We start from the raw sequence: 19196 nt of genomic DNA on the forward strand, positions 1-19196 counted from the left end.
GGTCCCTGACGCTCGATTTGAGTCTTTCAAGGTCCTGTCCCTGGGTGACTTCGTTAATGACGACCCTGACGAGATGCTGCTCTGTCCTGTACGGGCACTATCTGAAGAGAACTTGACATCTCAGGCCTGAGTGTCGACGACTCATTGTTAGCACCGGGTTCCCTAAGAGGGAGGTATCCAAGAACACGATCTCCTTCTGGCTTTGTGAGGTTATCAAGGAGTAGTATGCAGCAGTTGGAGAGGATGTCGCCAGCACTCTACGTCCACGCGCTCACGAAATCAGAGGGATTGCGCCTACTTTAGCATTCAAGACGAACCTGTCGGTTCAGCAGGTACTAAGTGCTGGGGTGTGGTCACGCCAGACCACATTCACCTCTTTTTACCCATGGGACGTTACCCATAGGTCCTTGGATACCTTCTCCTTGGGACCAGTGGTGGCTGCTCAACAAGTTGTGTAACTTACCCAGCTCCTGTACAGGACAGTGCTGTGTCTTGTCTGTTGTACGTGCATGATTGGGCGTGAAAGGTGAGTGACTGGCTCTCTCTTCCTCCCCTTTATCTGGCGTCTTCCTTGGGGCAGAGAGTTTGGGCCGTACAAGCTGAACCAGACGTCAGACGCAGGTGAGTTTCGTGACTTGAGTATCCTAATCTTTGTTGCCTTTCAGGTACACATTAGATGTAATGTCCCCTCCTTCCCTTACAAGGCGGGGAAGGGGTTGCGGGCTAATTACCAAACCCATTCTTCATTTTGGTCCTTAGTCCTTGATGTCCTCAGATCACCTCTCCTGTGGCTGGGGTAGGTTCTCTCTCTCTCTTTCACCTTGCTGTGTGTTCGCTTACATACCATAACCCCGTCACAGCAGGGGCAGTCTAGTAGACTGGCTCGTGACACTTCAGTTCACATAACAGTGGTCACGGTCCGGTGGCTATGTCCTCCCGGCTCTTACCCCAGGAGGACAATAGGTGGTTGAACTTCCAGTCGTTCAGAGACCTCCACTCAGATTTCTCCCACCGAATCAGTCCCCATATAAGTGAAGGACCAAGGGTTTGTATTTGTGTAGGAACAAATTGCATTTTTTAAAAGTAAAATGCATTCTTCATAACATACAAACCCGAGGTTCTTTACTCAGGTTATCCACCTCAGCCTCCCCACAATCTGCCCTAGGCCAGAAAGTAGAGTGAATGCGTGACGCTGGGTGGAGGGTAGCGTGAATCTCCCACTGCTACCACCCAACCACCCGGCCATTAGGTATACTACCACACCGCCTTGTTAAGTCTTTAGCGGCCAGTTCAGCTTTTGCCGAAAGTAACCCCATATAAGCACAGTAAAGGACCTCGGGTTTGTATGTTAGGAAAAATGCATTTTACTTTTAAAAAATGCGATATTACCTATGAATCTGTATTTTATACTGCAAAATTTTAAAAATTATGTTTGGGTCTTTTTTTTTTTATATCGATGTATCAAAAGGCCCAGTGGTAGAGGTCATGGAGTGCTGTTTACTAACCTTATAACTTACTTTTTCATATCTCATTTGGTTTCTTTTCATACCAGCCCATCAGTTTCTGCCAAGCGTTGAAATCAGCAGCATTGGTGAAACTCATAAGTTTTATGTTGACAATTCCAAAGATCTTTTAGTGTAGGGGTTATTGTGGTGGCTATGGATGACTTTTTAAAATTGTGCCTTGTATATGGACGAACTGCCTTGAGCAGTTGAAGAAGTCTCTTACAATTTTATCATTTTTGTTATGTGTGCATATTCATTTGGAACATGTATAAAAGATCATTTCCTAGCTAAGCAAGTTTTTATGGAGAAAATTTACATGCTTGTGATAAATGAGAACATGACTACTGTAAAGAAATAAATGAGAACATGAACTAAAGAGAAGGTAATCAGAATACCAAACTGGTTTTATTGGAGGGAGTGAGAGAGGTGGTATTATTTTATATCAAATTAAACATGCTTAACTCGTAAACTCCTTAACGTTTTTGTGAGTTGTATAAAGTAATATCCATGAAACAAATATTCTAGACATCCGTGTGATTTAGATTGCATTAATTGTTGTATTTTTTGTATTCCTCCTGCAGGATTGACACAATGAACCGCATTCGCTCAAATAGTGATGGTTATGAAGAACCTGAAGAAATGACTAGTTATGATGCTAAGGATTCGTACGATGGCTTCAGCAGTAGTCCTTCAAGTTCTGCTCCAACCTCTCTGGATCCTGGAGCACAAATTGAAATGTCTGCTGCAGTGTCTGGTGTTGTACCAGATGGTAAGTTTGTTATTTTTAGACGAAGGATGCTTCGATTATATAGAAAGTGGCTCTTTTCTGAGTTCAGTCCCGTGTCAGCCGGTGAAATTCCATTACAGCACGAATTTCTAGGTATAACAATGCTAGATATACCAGAGAAAAAGAGCTTTCAGGAAAGCTGGGGTTACTACCCCCAGTCGACCGTCTTTTAGAAGACGTCGGTATAATGAAGGGTGAGTGAAATACCACTACCACGGAAATATACTCGAAAGATCTCTCCTTATCAAAACCCCCGTAAAAGAGCGGTGAGCCGTTACAGCTCCCACACTCAACACACCCGCCAGGGGCGGCGACACCAGCGCCACCTACTTCATTCCATTTTCTAGCACGTGTTACGTTCGCTTCTTTTGTGTGCTCGTCCCTATTTTGGATTTATTTTTCTTCATCTACGATGGCTTCGAGCACCTTTTCCATCTCTAAGTTAAGTACCATCTTCTTGTGGGGCTTTTGATCTATTGTTGGCTGTTTTGGTCTCGTATTTTCATAAATATTGGGATCTTCGTATGACGCCACGGCGTCCCCTATCAGCCATGGCGAGCGCGAGGCGACTCCTTCTGTTCTTTCGGTCGGAGTTTTCTCCCAGTCGCTATATATATTTAGATTTTTGCCCTTGTATTCCTTCCTGGTGGTTCCGTGCGGTGGCTCTCCCTCCACTTTAGTTTTTGTTTTGCATAGGGAGTTGCCCCATCCTGTACCCCCACCAGGTCGGGTTCCTTTTCATTTAGTCTCATAGGCTATTATGTTATTCTTGAAGATGGTGCTCTTAATTTGGGTTAATGTTTTTAGTTTTATTTGTTTTTGGTTGTGTAGTTTGCCTCTGATGAGCCTAATAAATATTTTGTATTACTCTCGAGGTAGGCTACACTTCCTGTGAACGTAATTTTATTTTCTTGTTTTTGTATGGTGGTCGTAGTGTAGGCTCCATCCCTTGCCCTGGGTGCGGAGATCAGGTTGAGGGAGTTTTGTTGCTGTTCCTCAGGGTTCGTTTGTGGGTCAGAGTGAGCCCCTTAGTCCTCTTCCCCCAATTTCGGAGGAATCGAGTTCTTTGGACGTGTTCCTCTAGGCTAGTCGCCTTCTTATCCCCTGCTCGTTCCCTGCTGGCTCTCGGCACAAAATTTCTCTCCCTGTTGGTTACTCCTCTCCTTTTGCACCCCTCTCTCCCTCCTAACCTATGCTAGGTTTGGATTTATTAGGCTACGCCTAGGAGATGTTGGGCTTTGGGCTGTGTAGCTCCCTGGAGTAGGCTTCCCTTCCAAGTTCCTTGGGAAGGAAGGTTGCAGTTGAGCGGGTATCATGTTCTCCTTGTCTCCTCTCCCCTTCTGGTAGCCTACTCCTCTCCACTACCCCCCCCCTCAGCCTTGCGACTCGTGCGGGTGACGCTAGATGGCGTTTTCTCCGAGTCAGGGACTTCTCCTATTGGTTGAGAGATTCGCTCCCTCCCATGTCGTCCCCAGCTTCGCTGTGGTGGGGTGGGTGGTTCGTTTGCTCGAGCGTGTTCGGATCCTGTCTCGCCTCTCGTCTCCCCATCGAGCTGTGATGTTTGGGTTTAGGTGTGGCCCCGCCGTATATTATGAACATTGTTCCTTTACCCATTCGCTTCTCCGGCGGGGAGATAGGTGTGAGGTGGTTCCATGTAATGCTAGCATACAGACCCCGGAGGGTTACCATCATTATTAATTTTGTTTATTGTTGTTATTATTATTATTTTGTTTTACCATATACGTGATTCCGGTCCCACACCTGGGGCTCCGCCAATTTTCTGGCAGCCCTTATGGTTGGTTCCTGGTTTCTCGTTCCTTCATTCCCCGGAGTCCTCCGGGGTATGAATCCTTAAACTTCCGCTCGATGCATTTAAAGCTTATTGGCCCATTTTAAATTGGTAGTTCTTCTACACCGGAGTATTCCGGTTGTAGTTGAGTTTCCCAGCCTTGCCGGCTTTATTTTGCTTAGAGTGTGAGGTTCATGTACTGTTACCTTTACAGACTGTTCGTTGTGAGGAGCCGGGGTGTACCGCCTCCCTTCAACAACCCTACGGGCACGTAGTGTGCCGGACCCACGCGGGTTGTGCGGTCCGGCTAGACGACCTGGTTGTTTGGCACCCCGATGGCTGTGAGGTTTGCTTCGCTCTCTCCTCTACCATCCAAGACGAGTCGGTAAGTGAAAGTCTTCTTTCCTCCGGTACGTGCTCCTCATACGTTACGTTGGTTATATCTTCCGTCGGTCTTTGCATTCCTGACTAACCACAGGTTTCCTTGCAGGCGGATGAAAATTCCAAGAAGTCTGCCTTGGAATCCCTCCGGGCCTGGGTGGCTGGGTTCGGCAGAAATGTTCCGTCGGGGAAGCCCTACGTCCTCGACGCCAGGTTGAGGGACCTACTTTACCCCGGCGCACGGGTGGCCGCAGCAGTTCCGGAAGAACTTGCCACCCCTATTATCCAGCAGATCCTCGATGCGACCCAGCCACCTCAAGTGGACATTTTGTACGCCGAGGTCTCGGAGGATGTTGCCGCACTAAATCTCGACTTGGAACCTATGAATACGGAGCAGGACCAGGTGGTAAGTGGAGAGGTAAGTGAGGAGGTTGGGGCGGGCCCCTCTTTGTTTAACTCCCCTGATTCATCTATGTCATCTTTTTCAGGTTTTGTGAAGTCTTCTTCTTTGGGTGATAGAGCTCCGTCTGCTATCCCCAAGTTGAAGACTTCATGGAAGGCGAAGGGCTATAAGTCCTCGACTTCTAAGAAGGCATTGCCCTTCCCCCCGTCGAAGGCTAAGGTCCCAGGACCGGTAGCCTCCGGGAGTAAGTCTAGCTCCTCCGGCAAGGGCGCGAGTAAGAGGGCGGCAAAACCAAGCCCTCCTCCCCAGCCTCTTTTTGACGCACAAGCCCTGGCCACTGAACTGTACAAACAGTTCACGCAGGATCTAGACTCGAGATTTGAGAAGATCTCAGAAAAGTTTGCCACTTATGACAGTGTACTGGAAGGTTTGGCTCACCAACCTAAAGCCGAACCGCAGTACTCTATCCCCGACACTGCGGACCTCCCGCCGTTTGATGTCGGAAACCCTTGGCGGTTCGCACTCCGGGCCATCCAACATGATGGCAAACTCACCTTAGACGGTCTGGGCACGAGACGGTTGGAGGAGTTGGAGTTCTTCCCCCCCGATCTCTTGCCCCCTTATCCTGGCTTCGTGAGGCTTACCGAAGAAGCCTGGATTCGGTCAGACAAGGTTCCTAGGGAAACTGTCATCATCCCTAGAGACCAAGCCCAGTCGGCTCTCCTGCGCACTCTGACGGAGTGGCAGGCTGTGAACACAAAATTGACCCTTTCAAGGGCAATTTCACGATGTTCACCCTAGGTGAAGATCTTCCCACTCCTTGTATGGACAAAATTGCTCTGGCCACGACCGAGCATGCCTCGATGGGAACCCCTTTCCTCAATTGAGGGAAACAGACCCTACTTCCCTGGTATTCCCAGGAAGTAACGAGTTCTGGTTGGACGCCCGTCCACTTTCACTGTAGGCAAGCTGGACCCTCTTTGCGCTTCCACGCAGTTTAGCGAGCAACTCCTAAGCTGCCGGAATCATTGTTAAAGGCGGAGTTTGAGACCCGGACTAAGTTAGCCCGGTCCTTGAGCTCCGGCTGTCTTACTGAGGCTACTGCCGTCTCCGGCTCGGACGAGCCCTTTTTCCAGGTCCTGGCTAAGTCTTTCCTGGCGGCCTTCCAGTTAGACTTGCATGAGTTTGTTATGGCTAGGCTGGAATGTAGAAAATTTATTTTTGCTGACGCTACAATCCGCCACGAGCCTAACAAGCTCATTAAAAGTTCAATCTGGGGACCTAACCTCTTCCCTGAAGGAGAGGTTACATCCGTCATGTCCGAAGCTACACGGGCCAATCAGAGTCTTCGCTCGGTGGGGAATTCCCACTTATAAGCGCAAGACCCCAGAATCGGCCGGCCCCAGACGAGAGGAGGAAAAAGGTTCAGGAGACATAAGAGGCCTCATCAGGCGATGGTTCAAGCCGTCCCGGTCTCGGCAGTGGCCCAGCCATCTACCTCTAAGTCCCAACCCCAGCAGTATGTTTTGTTCATGACACTTACCTGCCAGATATATATATAGCTGTATTTCTCCGAAATCCGACAGAATTTCAAAACTCGCGGCACACGCAGTGTGGCCAGGTGGTTAGTACTCATTCCCGCCGCTGGGAGGCGGAATCGAGAACCATTCCCATTTTCTATTCAGATTTTCTCTGTCGCCGGTACTGTTAACATCTGTTTACAGTACCTCCGCCTCTGGATTTCGTTAACTTGCTTATTCCCACTTAAGTATTCTCTTGACTTTTGGTTTTGATTCTTGGACTGTGGATTGGCACACGCTTTTTCTGGATTGTTGTGGATTTTGCTTATGACCTCTCTTTAACTATGTCTGGTTCTAGTTCTGCTAGTTTCCGTGTATGTTGTATGAGTGGTGATTGTAAGGTGAGGCTACCAAAAGCTTCGTAGACCCTCACTCTGTTTGTTTGAGGTGTAGGGGCATGTTTGTCTTATAGATGATCGATGTAAGGAGTGTGAACCTTTATCGGATGCGAGCTGGAAGTCTTATGATTCGTATGTTCGCAAGTTGGAGCGTGACAGGGTTAGGAGGTCTTCCTCCAGGAGTGTGTGCAAGAGTCAGGTTATTTCCTCTCCTGATAATCCCAACGTAGTTGATGTTGCACCTGTCCCTGTGGTTTTGCCTTCGGGCCCTGATATTGTGTCTGTGGAGGGTTCGGCCCTGGCGCAGATCATGAGTTCTATCCGTGCGCTCGAGAACAAAGTGACATCTCTCCAAAGTGCTGTGAAGTGTAGTGCTCCCCAGTGTTGTGGAGGGGGCGTCAGATCGGCCCCATAATGCTTCTAGGCCTGGACCGCTGTCAGACTCCCAGGACTCAGGAGAAGGCATGTCGAAAGCCGCAAGAAGGGTTACGGGGCTTCCCACCGATCTGACGTCCCTTCGGCAGTTCCTGTTGTCACTTCCCAGGCTGCCAGAGATCGTGCTTCGGCTGGATTCTCAAGGACTGCTTTTCGTCCTCCGAGGCGTCCTCCCGCGCGTAGGGGTGGAATTCTCGTAAGGACTCTCGTCCTCTCAAGAGGAGTTGTGTTCAAGAGGACGCTGCTCGTCAGTCTTCTTCGTCGGCTAGTTATTTTGATGCCTTTCCACCGCAGAAGAAGTCTAGGATTTCGTCTGATGAGGATGTTTCGGAGCGCCCCAGCCGCTCTATGGAGAGAACTTTTCTTGCTCCTGTGAGGAAGAAGAAGGCGTCCCCTCGCCCATCGTCTTCCCATAGGATTGTCTCTCCTCCCAGACAGGATTCTTCACCTTCTAAGAAGATTTTGTTGGAGATGCAGCGACAGTTGTCTTCTCTTATTGCAGAGAAGGACTCTGCTCCTCGTCGTCGCAAGGACTTGACTTTGCCTGTCAAGAGATCAAGGAAGTCTCCTTCTCCTGCTCCGCGTTCGTCGTCTCCTTCTCCTGTGTCTTCGCCTTGTCGCCCTGTTAGCTCTCTTGCTCCTCGTCGTGACGCTCGTCAACAGGACGCCGCGAGCTTCTTCCCGGACGCTTCGGTTAGCCGCTCTTCAGGACGCTTCTGTTCAGGGCGCTTTCGGCAGGACGCTCTTCCGGTTTTTGGGCGTGACGCCTGGGCTCTGACGATGCACGCTTCCTGGACGTTCTTTAGTTGTTCCGGGCATTCTGTTCTCTTCTGCAGAAAAGAAAAGAAGATCCCTTCTTCGGATTGGACCTCAAGGCCTTCGTTCCCCTAAAGTGTTGGGTGACTCGGTTGCTTCTCCGGCTGTGGAGGGAGAGGTTTCTGTCGATTCGGATCCTGCTGAAGTCGAGCTCAACGTCTGCTTCCTCTTCTTCGACTACCAAGTTTTAACCAGCTTGCTTAAGGACTTGTTCGGGGACAAGTTTAAACCCTCGGCTCCTCTTTCTCCTCCTTCTCAGCTAGCTTCTTCCAAAGCTAGGAGAGCTCCTGGTTTTTTGAAGATGACTTCTTCGTTGGCGACCAAGAGGGCTTTCAAGAAAGTCAACATGTGGATGGAGGAACGGAAGTCCCATGGCAAGACCTCTTTTGCTGTGCCTCCGTCTAAGCTTTCAGGCAAGGCTGGTATGTGGTATGAGACAGGGAGAAGATCTCAGCCCTAGAGTTCCTTCCTCTTCTCAAGGGGATTTTACCAGTCTTGTCGACGCCTCCCAGGAGGTCTCATCTGCCTACTGCTAAGGTTTCTTGGATCTTGTCAGAGACCGACCATCATCTCAAGGGTCTCTTCCGCACCATGGAGGTGTTTAATTTCTTGGACTGGTGCTTGGGAGCCTTAGATATTAAGCTTCAAGCTCGGACTCTATTACCTTGGGGAGCTCTCTAGTGTCCTTAACTGTATGGACAAGGCAGTTAGGGATGGATCTGAAGAGCTGGCGTCTCACTTTTGTACAGGCCTCTTAAAGAAGAGGGCCTTGTTTTGTGACTTCACTGCTAAGTCTGTCTCCCCTCAAAAGGGCAGAATTATTGTTCGCCCCTTGTCCAACCATCTGTTTCCCCAGTCCTTGATTCAAGGACATTTCTTAGTCTTAAGGAGAAGGCCACGCAAGACCTGTTGGCTCATTCTTCTAGACGTCCTCCAGCTCCTTCTTCTTCTTCGTCTGCTTCAGTTTTGTCCACCAGGAAGAAGAAGCCCTTTCGTGGAGGAACTTCTTCCTCTAGATCGTCTCCACGAGGAAGAGGTTTTCACCAGAGGAGCAGCCCCCTCTAAACCTAGGGGAAAAAAGTGACTTCAACACCTCCAGACACCTGTAGGAGCCAGGCTTTTTTCATTTTGCGGGAGCCTGGAGAACACGAGGGGGCGGACTCTTGGTCTCTAACTGTCTTAGAGAAAGGTTACAAGATCCCCTTTCTCATGTTTCCACCCCCTTGCACGTCGCCCAGGGATCTGTCGCCCTCTTACCACCGAGAGAAAACAACAGATTCTTTTGGACCTCCTGGAGCAGTTGTTAGAAAAAGAGCCGTGGAACAAGTTCTGAAGTTGGATTCTCCGGGGTTCTACAACAGGCTTTTCTTAGTCCCGAAACAGTCGGGAGAGTGGAGACCGGTCCTAGATGTAAGCAGTCTTGAATCGTTTTATTTCAAAGGACAGATTCAAGATGGAAACGCCTCAGTCTGTTCTAGGGGCCTTTAAGACCAGGGACTGGATGGTCTCTCTGGACTTACAAGATGCGTACTTCCATGTTCCCATTCATCCTCAATCAAGGAAGTACCTGAGATTTGTGCTGGGGGACGAGTCTTCCAGTTCAGAGCTCTTTGCTTTGGTTTGTGCACAGCTCCCATGATCTTCACGGTGATCATGAAAAATGTTGCGAGGTGGCTTCACCTGGCGGGTGTTCGTTTGTCATTCTACCTGGACGACTGGCTCATACGAGCCTCTTCTCGGGAGAAGTGTCTGGAGGACCTGACTTTCACACTGAATTTGACGAAGTCCCTGGGACTTCTTGTGAACCAAGAAAAGTCCCATCTGATCCCGACGCAGTCCATCGTCTATCTGGGGATTCAGATGGATTCAGTGGCTTTTCGAGCTTTTCCATCCCGAGAACGGCAACAACTTTGCTTAAGAAAAGTTTCGTCCTTTCTAGGGAAAGAAACATGCTCGGTGAGGGAATGGATGAGTTTGCTGGGGACCATTTCCTCGCTGGAGAAGTTTGTTTCCCTGGGAGGCTCCATCTCAGACCTCTCCAGTTTTTCTTGGCGGAGAACTGGAGGGACAAGGAGAATCTGGAAGAGATTTTGACGATATCTCCTTCTGTCAAGGATCATCTGAAGTGGTGGTTCTCGACCCCTTGAAGCTTGCAGAAGGGGTTTCTCTTCGCCTTCAGAGCCCCGACCTAGTGTTGTTTTCCGACGCGTCCAGGGAAGGATGGGGAGCAACACTAGGAGGGGAGGAAGTGTCAGGCACCTGGAGAGGGGAACAGGTGTCCTGGCACATAAATCTCAAAGAATTGGGTGCTATCTTTCTGGCTCTTCAATTCTTCGAAGCCCAAGTTGCAGGCAGAATTGTCCAGGTCAATTCGGACAATACCACAGCTCTAGCTTACCTCAAAAAACAGGGGTTCTCGATCCCGTTCCCTGTTCATCCTGGCAAAGAGATCCTGCTCTGGACTCATGCTCGAAGGGGTCACTATTCTCACGAGGTTCATTGCGGGAGTGGAGAATATTCGAGCAGACCTTCTCAGTCGGCAAAATCAGCTGCTACCGACCGAGTGGACTCTTCACAAGGAGGTATGTTTAGAGTTGTGGAGAATTTGGGGACGTCCTCTAGTGGACCTCTTTGCCACGTCCAGGACAAAAGACTTCCCCTTTATTGCTCTCCTGTCCTAGACCCAGGAGCGTTAGCCATAGACGCCCTCCTCTGGGACTGGAAAGGACTCGACCTTTACGCTTTCCCTCCCTTCAAGATCCTGGGAGAAGTGATAAGGAAGTTTGCAACGTCAGAAGGAGCAAGGATGACTCTAATAGCCCCCTTCTGGCCAGCAGCGGATTGGTTTCCAGAGACCCTGTCCTTCCTAGTGGACTTTCCAAGAACGCTTCCATTGAGGGTGGACCTTCTCAAGCAGCCGCATTTCAAGAGGTTCCACAAAAACCTCCCGCTCTGAGTCTGACTGCATTTCAGACTATCTCAAAGTTGGCCAGAGCAAGAGGCTTTTCGAGATCTGTGGCAAAGGCCATCGCCAATGCCAGGAGACCTTCTTCGAATGCGGTCTACCAGTACAAGTGGTCTGTTTTTAGAAGATGGTGCAGGAGTAAAGGAGTTTCCTCGTCCACGACCTCTGTACCACAAATAGCTGACTTCCTTTTTTATCTTAGGCATAAGAATAAAAACTGGCAGTCTCGACTATTAAGGGCTATAGAAGTATGTTATCGGCAGTTTTTAGGCACAGAGGCTTGAACTTGTGCGATAACAAGGATCTTCACGATCTAATAAGATCCTTCGAGACTGTCAAAATTCCTCAACTCAGGACACCTTCTTGGAATCTGGATGTTGTCCTGAAGTTTCTTATGTCTAGTAATTTTGAACCTCTGTCTTCGGCTTCCCTCAAAAACGTGTGACTAGGAAAGCTGTCTTCCCTAACGGCTCTGGCGACAGCTAAGAGGATCAGTGAAGTGCAGGCTATTAGCAAACATATTGGCTTTAGGGGTCCTAATGCTGTATGCTCCCTAAATCCTTTGTTCTTAGCCAAGAACGAGAATCCTTCAAACCCTTGGCCCAAATCTTTTGAAATCAAAGGTTTGACGGAAATACTTGGGCAAGAGTCAGAAAGAGTCTTGTGTCCTGTCAGGGCTCTTAAGTTCTACTTAGCCAAGACCAAGAATACTAGAGGCTCATCGGACAATCTGTGGTGTTCGGTGAAGAGACCTGATCTTCCCATGTCCAAGAATGCCTTAGCATTCTTTTTAAGAAGTGTTATTCAAGAGGCTCATTCCTCCTGCCTAGAAGGTGACATGAGACTTCTGAAAGTAAAAGCTCATGAAGTTAGAGCTATCGCGACTTCGATGGCTTTCAAAAGAATATGTCTCTGAATGATATTCTTGGTGCCACCTTCTGGAGAAGTAATTCAGTGTTCGCTTCGCATTACTTGCGGGATGTGAAGACAACATTTGAAGACTGCTCTTCGCTGGGACCATACGTTTCCAGAGACACTATGTTGGGAGAAGAAGGCAATACTCATCCTATCCTTTAGGGGTTAGGTAGTATTTTTAATCTTGTTGTTGTCTTTTCTGGTTGTTGGGTGGCCATTGAGGTGGACATCCCAATTTTTTAGCCTATGCTAGGTTCTTTTACCTTAGATAGGGCGGTCAGGTGGTTGGTCGTTGCTCCTTTTCCCTCTCTGTATGGTAACATGATCTAGTCCTATTGTGGTCACGCCCCCTTGGACAGGTCATCTGGATCTCTCCAGAGCTTTATAGGTCCCTACCTTGCTGGAGACTCTGGATTAGCAGAAGCAGGCTTGGGTGACAGATATCCTCGAAGTCAGCTATGCTAACAGGTAAGGAACCAAGGCGTCATTCGCCTACATTTATTTGTTTCCTAAATCCTATTCTGTCTCTTCCCACCTCCTATGGTGGGATTCAGCTATATATATATCTGGCAGGTAAGTGTCATGAACAAAATGATATTTTAATGATAAAATAAGGTTTGTTCATACTTACCTGGCAGATATATATACTTAGTGCCCACCCGCCTCCCCTCTTGAGACAGTGGCACTAGAAAATCTGAATAGAAAATGGGAATGGTTCCCGATTCCCGCCTCCCAGCGGCGGGAATGAGTACTAACCACCTGGCCACACTGCGTGTGCCATGAGTTTTGAAATTCTGTCGGATTTCGGAGAAATACAGCTATATATATATCTGCCAGGTAAGTATGAACAAACCTTATTTTATCATTAAAATATCATTTTGGTTCAACCAGCGGCGCCCTCCTATGTATCCTCACCAGCATACAACCCTACATATGAAGGCCGTGGATTTTCACGGCCTCAACAGGGCGGCAAGGGGAGGAAGGGGCAAGGCCCCTACAGAGGAAAATCTAACACCACCCCAAGGGGGTAGAGGACGTGGTAGAGGAACAAACCCGCCCCTCCCACTGATAAAACGATAGGTTAGGCGGTCGCCTGTATTGGTTCAGGGACCAATGGACCTTCAGCCCTTGGGCACACAGCATTGTGTCCAAGGGACTGGGGTGGAGCTGGATCAAGAATCCTCCCCTCCAAACAGATTTTACCAGCCACCCACATCAATCCTACAGGATTATGTAAAAGGATTGCTCAACAAACGAGCAATAAAGAAAGCAAGGCACCTAAAATTTCAAGGCAGGCTATTCACTGTTCCCAAAAAGGCTCCGATCAGCTAAGAGTGATCCTGGATCTGTCGCGTTTAAATCTCTACATAAAATGCGACAAGTTTAACATGCTTATACGAAACCTAAGGTCCGGACTCTACTTCCGTGGAGCCGTCACCACCTCTATCGATCTTTCAGACGCTTATTATCACGTCCCAGTTGAGCGGAACTTCTCTCAGTTCCTCGGTTTCAGACTCGGGAACCAAGCCTACTCCTTCAGGGTCATGCCCTTTGGTCTGAACATTGCACCCAGGATATTCACCAAGCTGGCGGATACGGTGTACAGCAGCTCCGGTCCCAAGGAATCTCCCTAGCAGCGTACCTGGACGACTGGATAATCTGGGCTCCAACTGTGCCGGAGTGTCAGAAAGCCACGTCCATAGTCACCAATTTTAATTTCCTAGAGTCATTGGGTTTTCAGCTGAACAGGGAGAAGTCCCGCCTGACTCCGGAGTCTCGGTTTCAATGGCTGGGTCTTCAAATGGGACCTGTCCTCCCACACGTTGTCTCTTCCTCCTTCCAAGAGGAAAGAGATAGCGTCTCTCACCAGGAGGTTTCTCAAAAATCAGTCAGCATCCCGCCATTTTGTCCCAGGAAAGGGTCCTCGGGTCTCTCCAATTTGCTTCAGTAACAGACCTGCTCTTGAAAGCCAAGTTAAAGGACATAAACAGGGTGTGGCGGAGCCGAGCAAACACCAAGCTCAGGGACAGGGTCTCCTCGATCCTCGGATCTTAAAGACAAGGCTGCCCCTTGGACCACAGTCAAGGGCCTGTCCAAAACAGTCCCACTTCAGTTTCCCCCCGGCACTAGTTATCCACACAGATTTCTTGTCTTGTTTTAATGGCTGGGGGATATTCAATAACAAAACAAAAAGTACAGGGAACGTGGTCCACAATGTTTCAGCAGTTCCATATAAACACCCTGGAAGCCATGGCGGTCTTTCTGACGCTGAAGAAAATCCGCCCTCCCAATCGGATTCATATCAGGTTGGTGTTTAAGACAGCGCAAATAATTAATAATCATTTCAGTGGTGGTTCATTGCATCAACAGGGCGCTCCAAATCAGGTCGAGTAAAACCAAGTAATGGTAGCTATCTTCTCCCCTGGCGAACAATAAACGGTTGGCACCTGTCAGCCACCCACCTGGCAGGTGTCCGAACGTGGTGGCGGATTCCCCTAGAATCAGGACTACCCGTTGGAGACGGAGTGGTCCCTGGACGAGGAATCTTTCCAGTGGATTTGCCGGGGTAAATCTGGACTCCAAGTGGATTTGTTCGCAACAGAGAGCAACTTCAAGCTCCCCTGTTACGTAGCCCCCAACCTGGACCCTCAGGCGTCCCAGTAATGCAGCCTTACAGACGCAATGACAGTAGATTGGAACAATTGGGAGAGAATTTATCTGTTCCTCCAATAAATTTGCTGCTGAAAGTTTTACACAAACTAAGGACGTTCAAAGGTCAACCAGCTCTGGTAGCCCCTATTGGCCGAAGAGCAATTGGTTCCCTCTCCTTCAGGAACTGGGCTTTCAGGGAGTCTTCTGGATTCCTTTAAAATATTGCCCATTCTGACCCAGACAGTACAAACCAAGACTGTGTCAGCTTCCTCAAGGATTCAAGATGCCCTAGCTTTATGGACTTTATAAAGTTCGCAGCTCAAAAGGAGCAAACATTGACCCTGTCAACACTCTGTTTTTAGAATCAGATAAAAGAGATTCTACTATTAGGCAATATGACTCAGCAGTCAAGAAAATTAGCCTCCTTCCTGAAAGCTTCTGAAGCCAAAATTATGACGACTAATTTAGGAGTTTCCTTCTTTAGGTCACTGTTTGAGAAAGGCCTGGCTCCAGCCACTATTACCACAATCAAGTCGGCATTGAAGAAAGTATTTCTTTACTTTTAAAATTGACCTTTACAGATTCTTATTTTTCATCCATCCCCAGAGCATGCGCTCGAATCTGAGACCAGTATCACGTCCACATTCGGTTACTTGGTTTTCTCAATGACGTCCTTAAATTAGCATCCACCTCAGAGTTGGATAACTTAAATTGCTCTTATCAAGATCTGTTAAGGAAAACCTTATTTTAACACATACAACTTACCTGTTAGTTACATATAGCTTTAGTCTTTGACGTCACGGCAAAATTTCAAAACGCGCGGCAGCGCCAGTCCGAATATCGGGTGATCGCCCTTACCTGCCCTCTGTCGGGGTACTAGGAACTATTCCAACATGCTTCAGAATAATTTTGCCGTCACGCCGGCGACATTGTTGTCGGTACTCGAGCGAAATTTCATTGTATCTGCCTACATCGAGCTGTTTTCACTTGGTGAAGTACTCTCTTGTTGGTTTGCGGCTTTGCCAGTTATTTGTCACCTATTTAGTCAGGTTTTCTGATAATTATGTCAGATTCTGGGTCTTATACCTTTAGGGTATGCAGCAAAGGCTGTAAGACGAGGTTGGTCAAGGCTAGTCTTGATCCTCATTCAATTTGTGTGGCTTGTAGAGGTCAGGAATGTTCATATGAGAGGAAGTGTGATGATTGTGTCAGTATGACTGAAAAGATTGGAAGGCTCTATCTAAGTATGTAAAGAAGCTTGAGAAAGATAGAGCCAGGAAAGCTTTAGCTAGAAGTTCTTCTTCTCTCTCTCAGAAACCGGAATCTCCCTTAGCTATGCAGGAAACTTCTATTAATATCCCCGTGGCTACTAATATTCCTATTCCTGACTCTGATATCCCTGAACCCGTTACCGTGTCTGAGTATCAAGTCCAGATGGACGCCAGATTTAACCTTATTGTGGGCGCCATGGAGGATATTGGCGTTAACGTGAAATCCCTTCATGAGCGTATGGATTCTTTCCAAAATATTGTGAATAATTTAAGTGCAGTGCAAAGTGTTAGTGTGGTGGAGGAGGTGGTTGCTCGGCCTACTCGTTCTCCTAGACCTAAGCCTCTGTCAAGCTCCCCTGCTCCTGGGAGAAGACATGCTGAAAGTCCAAGGGAGGCGAGTGGGGTCTGCTCACGAGCAGCCGCCCCCTCGAACAGTCCTGTTGTTTCCCAGGCTGTTTCAGAGCGCCGTTGGAAAGGCGACTCAAGGAAGTGTCTTTCTTCAAGCTCCAGTGATTCGCCTCGCAGAGGCTGGAGATTTCCCGACGAGTCTAGACCATTGAAGAGGTCCAGGAATCTTTCGCCTTCAGCGGTTCAGAAGAAGAAGCCATTTCGCTTATCACAGCCTTCCTGTAGTTTTTGGGAGAGTCCGGAGAGATTTTCGTCGTCAGAAGAATCTTCTCCCAGGCGCAAGGCTCATGTGCGCAAGAGGTATAAGACTTCCCATTCGGTATTGCCCAGCGTTCCCGGTGTTTCTCCTTTGGTTTCACGTAAGCCTATTGTGGCTTCTGCGCCTCTTCCTCATCACGATCCTGGCTCTACTGATCATCGTTCCCCAGTTGGATCCTCGTCTACTCATGACTTTCTTCGAGCGATGCACAAGAAAATTGGAAGCATTCTTGGCGGGCTCGGAAGGCCTGGTTCTTCTCCAGCAAAGCCTTCTGAAGTGTATTTGATGCCTCCTCCTTCGTCTCGAGCTCTCGGAGCGCCCAGTACGAAAGCTCCTCCTCGATCTGTGTCTCTTGATCCTCCTTTGGTTCAGGCTCAGGATCAGGCTCGTGCGCCTAGTCAGGCTCAGGCGCTCCCTCAAGATTTAGCGCTCTCTCAGGCTCAAGCGCCTCAGGTAGCGCCAGGTGAGGCGCCATCCCAGGCTCCTTTTGTGGCGCCAGTTCAGGCTCCTCTTGTGGCGCAGGCTCCTCTTGTGGCTCCAGTTCAGGCTCCTCTTGTGGCGCCTACTCAGGCTCAGGCTCCTCCTCAAGCTCTTATTCAGGCTCCTACTCTTCCTTCACAAGATGTGTGTGTGCAAGCGGAAGGTTTTTCTCCTATTTCGTCTGAGGAAGAAGTTGTGGAAGAGTTTCCTGTAGACGAACCAGACTCCTCTCGCTCGGATTACAAGAAGCTTCTTCGCTTCTTTATTGATAATTTTCCTGAGGATTTTGCACCTGCGGCCCGGCTTCCCCTCTCTCAGTCAGTACGCAAGAGACTCAAACCTCCTACCTCTTCCTTTATGAAGTTAGTGCTTTCTATTTCAGCTAAGAAGGCATTAAAGAAAATGAACTCCTGGTTGGAAGACAAGCGTGATCAGGGGAAAACCACTTTCTGCTTCCCTCCTTCCAAGCTTTCTACTAAGACGAAGGCTTGCTACGACACTGGGGAAGTTTTCTCTCTGGGAGCTTCTGCCTCCTCTCAGGAGACTTCTCCAGTCTCGTTGATTCTACCCGTCGTTCTGCGATGAACTCGGCTCGGATTTTCTTCTCTCCTTCAGAGTTGGACCACCTTTTTGAAGAACGTTTTCCGAGTTTTGGAAGTCATCAGTTTTATGGACTGGACTATTGGCGCTTTGGGTAGGAAGGTAAAGTCTTTTGGTCTTTCCGAAGCGCATTTCGATGATTTCTCTTCTGTTATGTCCTGCTTAGATAAAGGGATTCGTGACGGTGCGTCTGAGTTAGCCTCCATCTTCACGTTAGGAGTTCTTAAGAAGCGACAACTTTGGTGCTCTTTTGTCGCTCGTGGAGTTTCTAGGACTCAAAGATCGGCTCTTCTTTTCGCACCTCTGGATAAGAAGTACCTTTTCCCTCAAGAACTTGTGGCCGAAGTGTCGAAATCCCTTACTCAGAAGTCCACACAGGACCTTTTGGCGCAATCCTCTCGTAAACCAAAAGCTCCTCAACCTTCTCTGCCAGCGCAAACTCGTCCTCTAGTTAATCAAAATAGGCCCTTTCGTGGCAGGCCCTCACCCGTACAGGATCTAGTTTCGGGGCAAAGCAAGATTTGTCTCCAGGGCTATCAAACCCTCAATTAAAAAGTGATCTGCATGTCCTCCATGCACTAGTAGGAGCCAGACTTCAGCAGTTCTGGCAAACTTGGGAGGAGATCGGAGCGGACCAGTGGACCACGTCCGTGCTAAAGGAAGGATATTCTATCCCCTTCCTCAAGAGGCCCCCTCTTGCAACAGAACCTTTAGCTTTGACAGCATATTCCAGCAACTTAGAGAAATGCTCGGTTCTGAGTGCGGAAGTAGACTCCATGCTTTTAAAAGGAGCGATAGAGATCGTGGAAGAAGTCAACTCTCCAGGCTTTTACAACCGCCTTTTTCTTGTTCCAAAGGCCTCAGGCGGCTGGAGACCAGTCCTGGACGTGAGTTCTCTCAACCTTTTCGTGGAGAAAACCAGTTTCTCGATGGAGACGACGCAATCCGTCCTCAATTCTCTTCGTCCGGGGATTGGATGGTCTCAATAGATCTGCAGGACGCTTACTTTCACATTCCGATCCATCCCGCGTCCAGGAAGTTTCTTCGCTTCGTTTTCCAGGAGAAGACTTATCAGTTCAGGACTCTGTGCTTCGGTCTGTCCACAGCCCTCAAGTATTCACAAGAGTTATGTCCACTGTTGCCAAAGCTCTTCATCTCAGAGGAATAAAGATCTCTCTCTATCTAGACGATTGGCTCCTTCGTTCCCAGTCTCAGTCTCAGTGCTTGGAGGATTTGAAAGTAACTCTCGACTTGACACAGAAGCTAGGACTTCTAATCAATTGGAAGAAGTCTCACCTATCTCCCCTCACAATCCAGGATCTATTTAGGAGTGAGACTGGAAACAGTTCCTTTTCTGGCTTTTCCGTCAGATCAAAGAATCTCGGACTGTCTCAAAAGTCCAGAACTTTCTGGATATGGATACCTGTTCCGCAAAGGCTTGGATGAGCCTCCTGGGAACTCTGGCGTCAATAGAAAAGTTTGTCTCCTGGGGAGACTTCACATGAGGCCCCTTCAATTCTACCTCAGGGAGCAATGGAACAGGAAAACGCTTCCAGACTCCTTCTCCTTTCCAATCTCGGACCGTATCAAGGAGGATCTAAGGTGGTGGTTA

At 48.5% G+C, this 19196-nt stretch overlaps 1 protein-coding gene across 2 annotated transcripts in view; it reads left to right on the forward strand.

The window, feature by feature from the left end:
- LOC136847094 (synaptic vesicle 2-related protein) overlaps nucleotides 1-19196 on the forward strand; it is a 136190-nt gene that overhangs the window by 10783 nt on the left and 106211 nt on the right. For both annotated transcript variants that reach the window (XM_067118397.1, XM_067118396.1), the window contains one exon: nucleotides 2087-2274. In XM_067118397.1, the coding sequence (XP_066974498.1) occupies nucleotides 2097-2274 (178 nt within the window). In that variant the 5' untranslated portion in view covers nucleotides 2087-2096. The remainder of the gene's footprint in view (nucleotides 1-2086; nucleotides 2275-19196) is intronic.

The sequence above is a fragment of the Macrobrachium rosenbergii genome, chromosome 16 (genome assembly GCF_040412425.1).
Source record: "Macrobrachium rosenbergii isolate ZJJX-2024 chromosome 16, ASM4041242v1, whole genome shotgun sequence".
Classification (NCBI taxonomy): Eukaryota; Metazoa; Arthropoda; class Malacostraca; order Decapoda; family Palaemonidae; genus Macrobrachium; species Macrobrachium rosenbergii.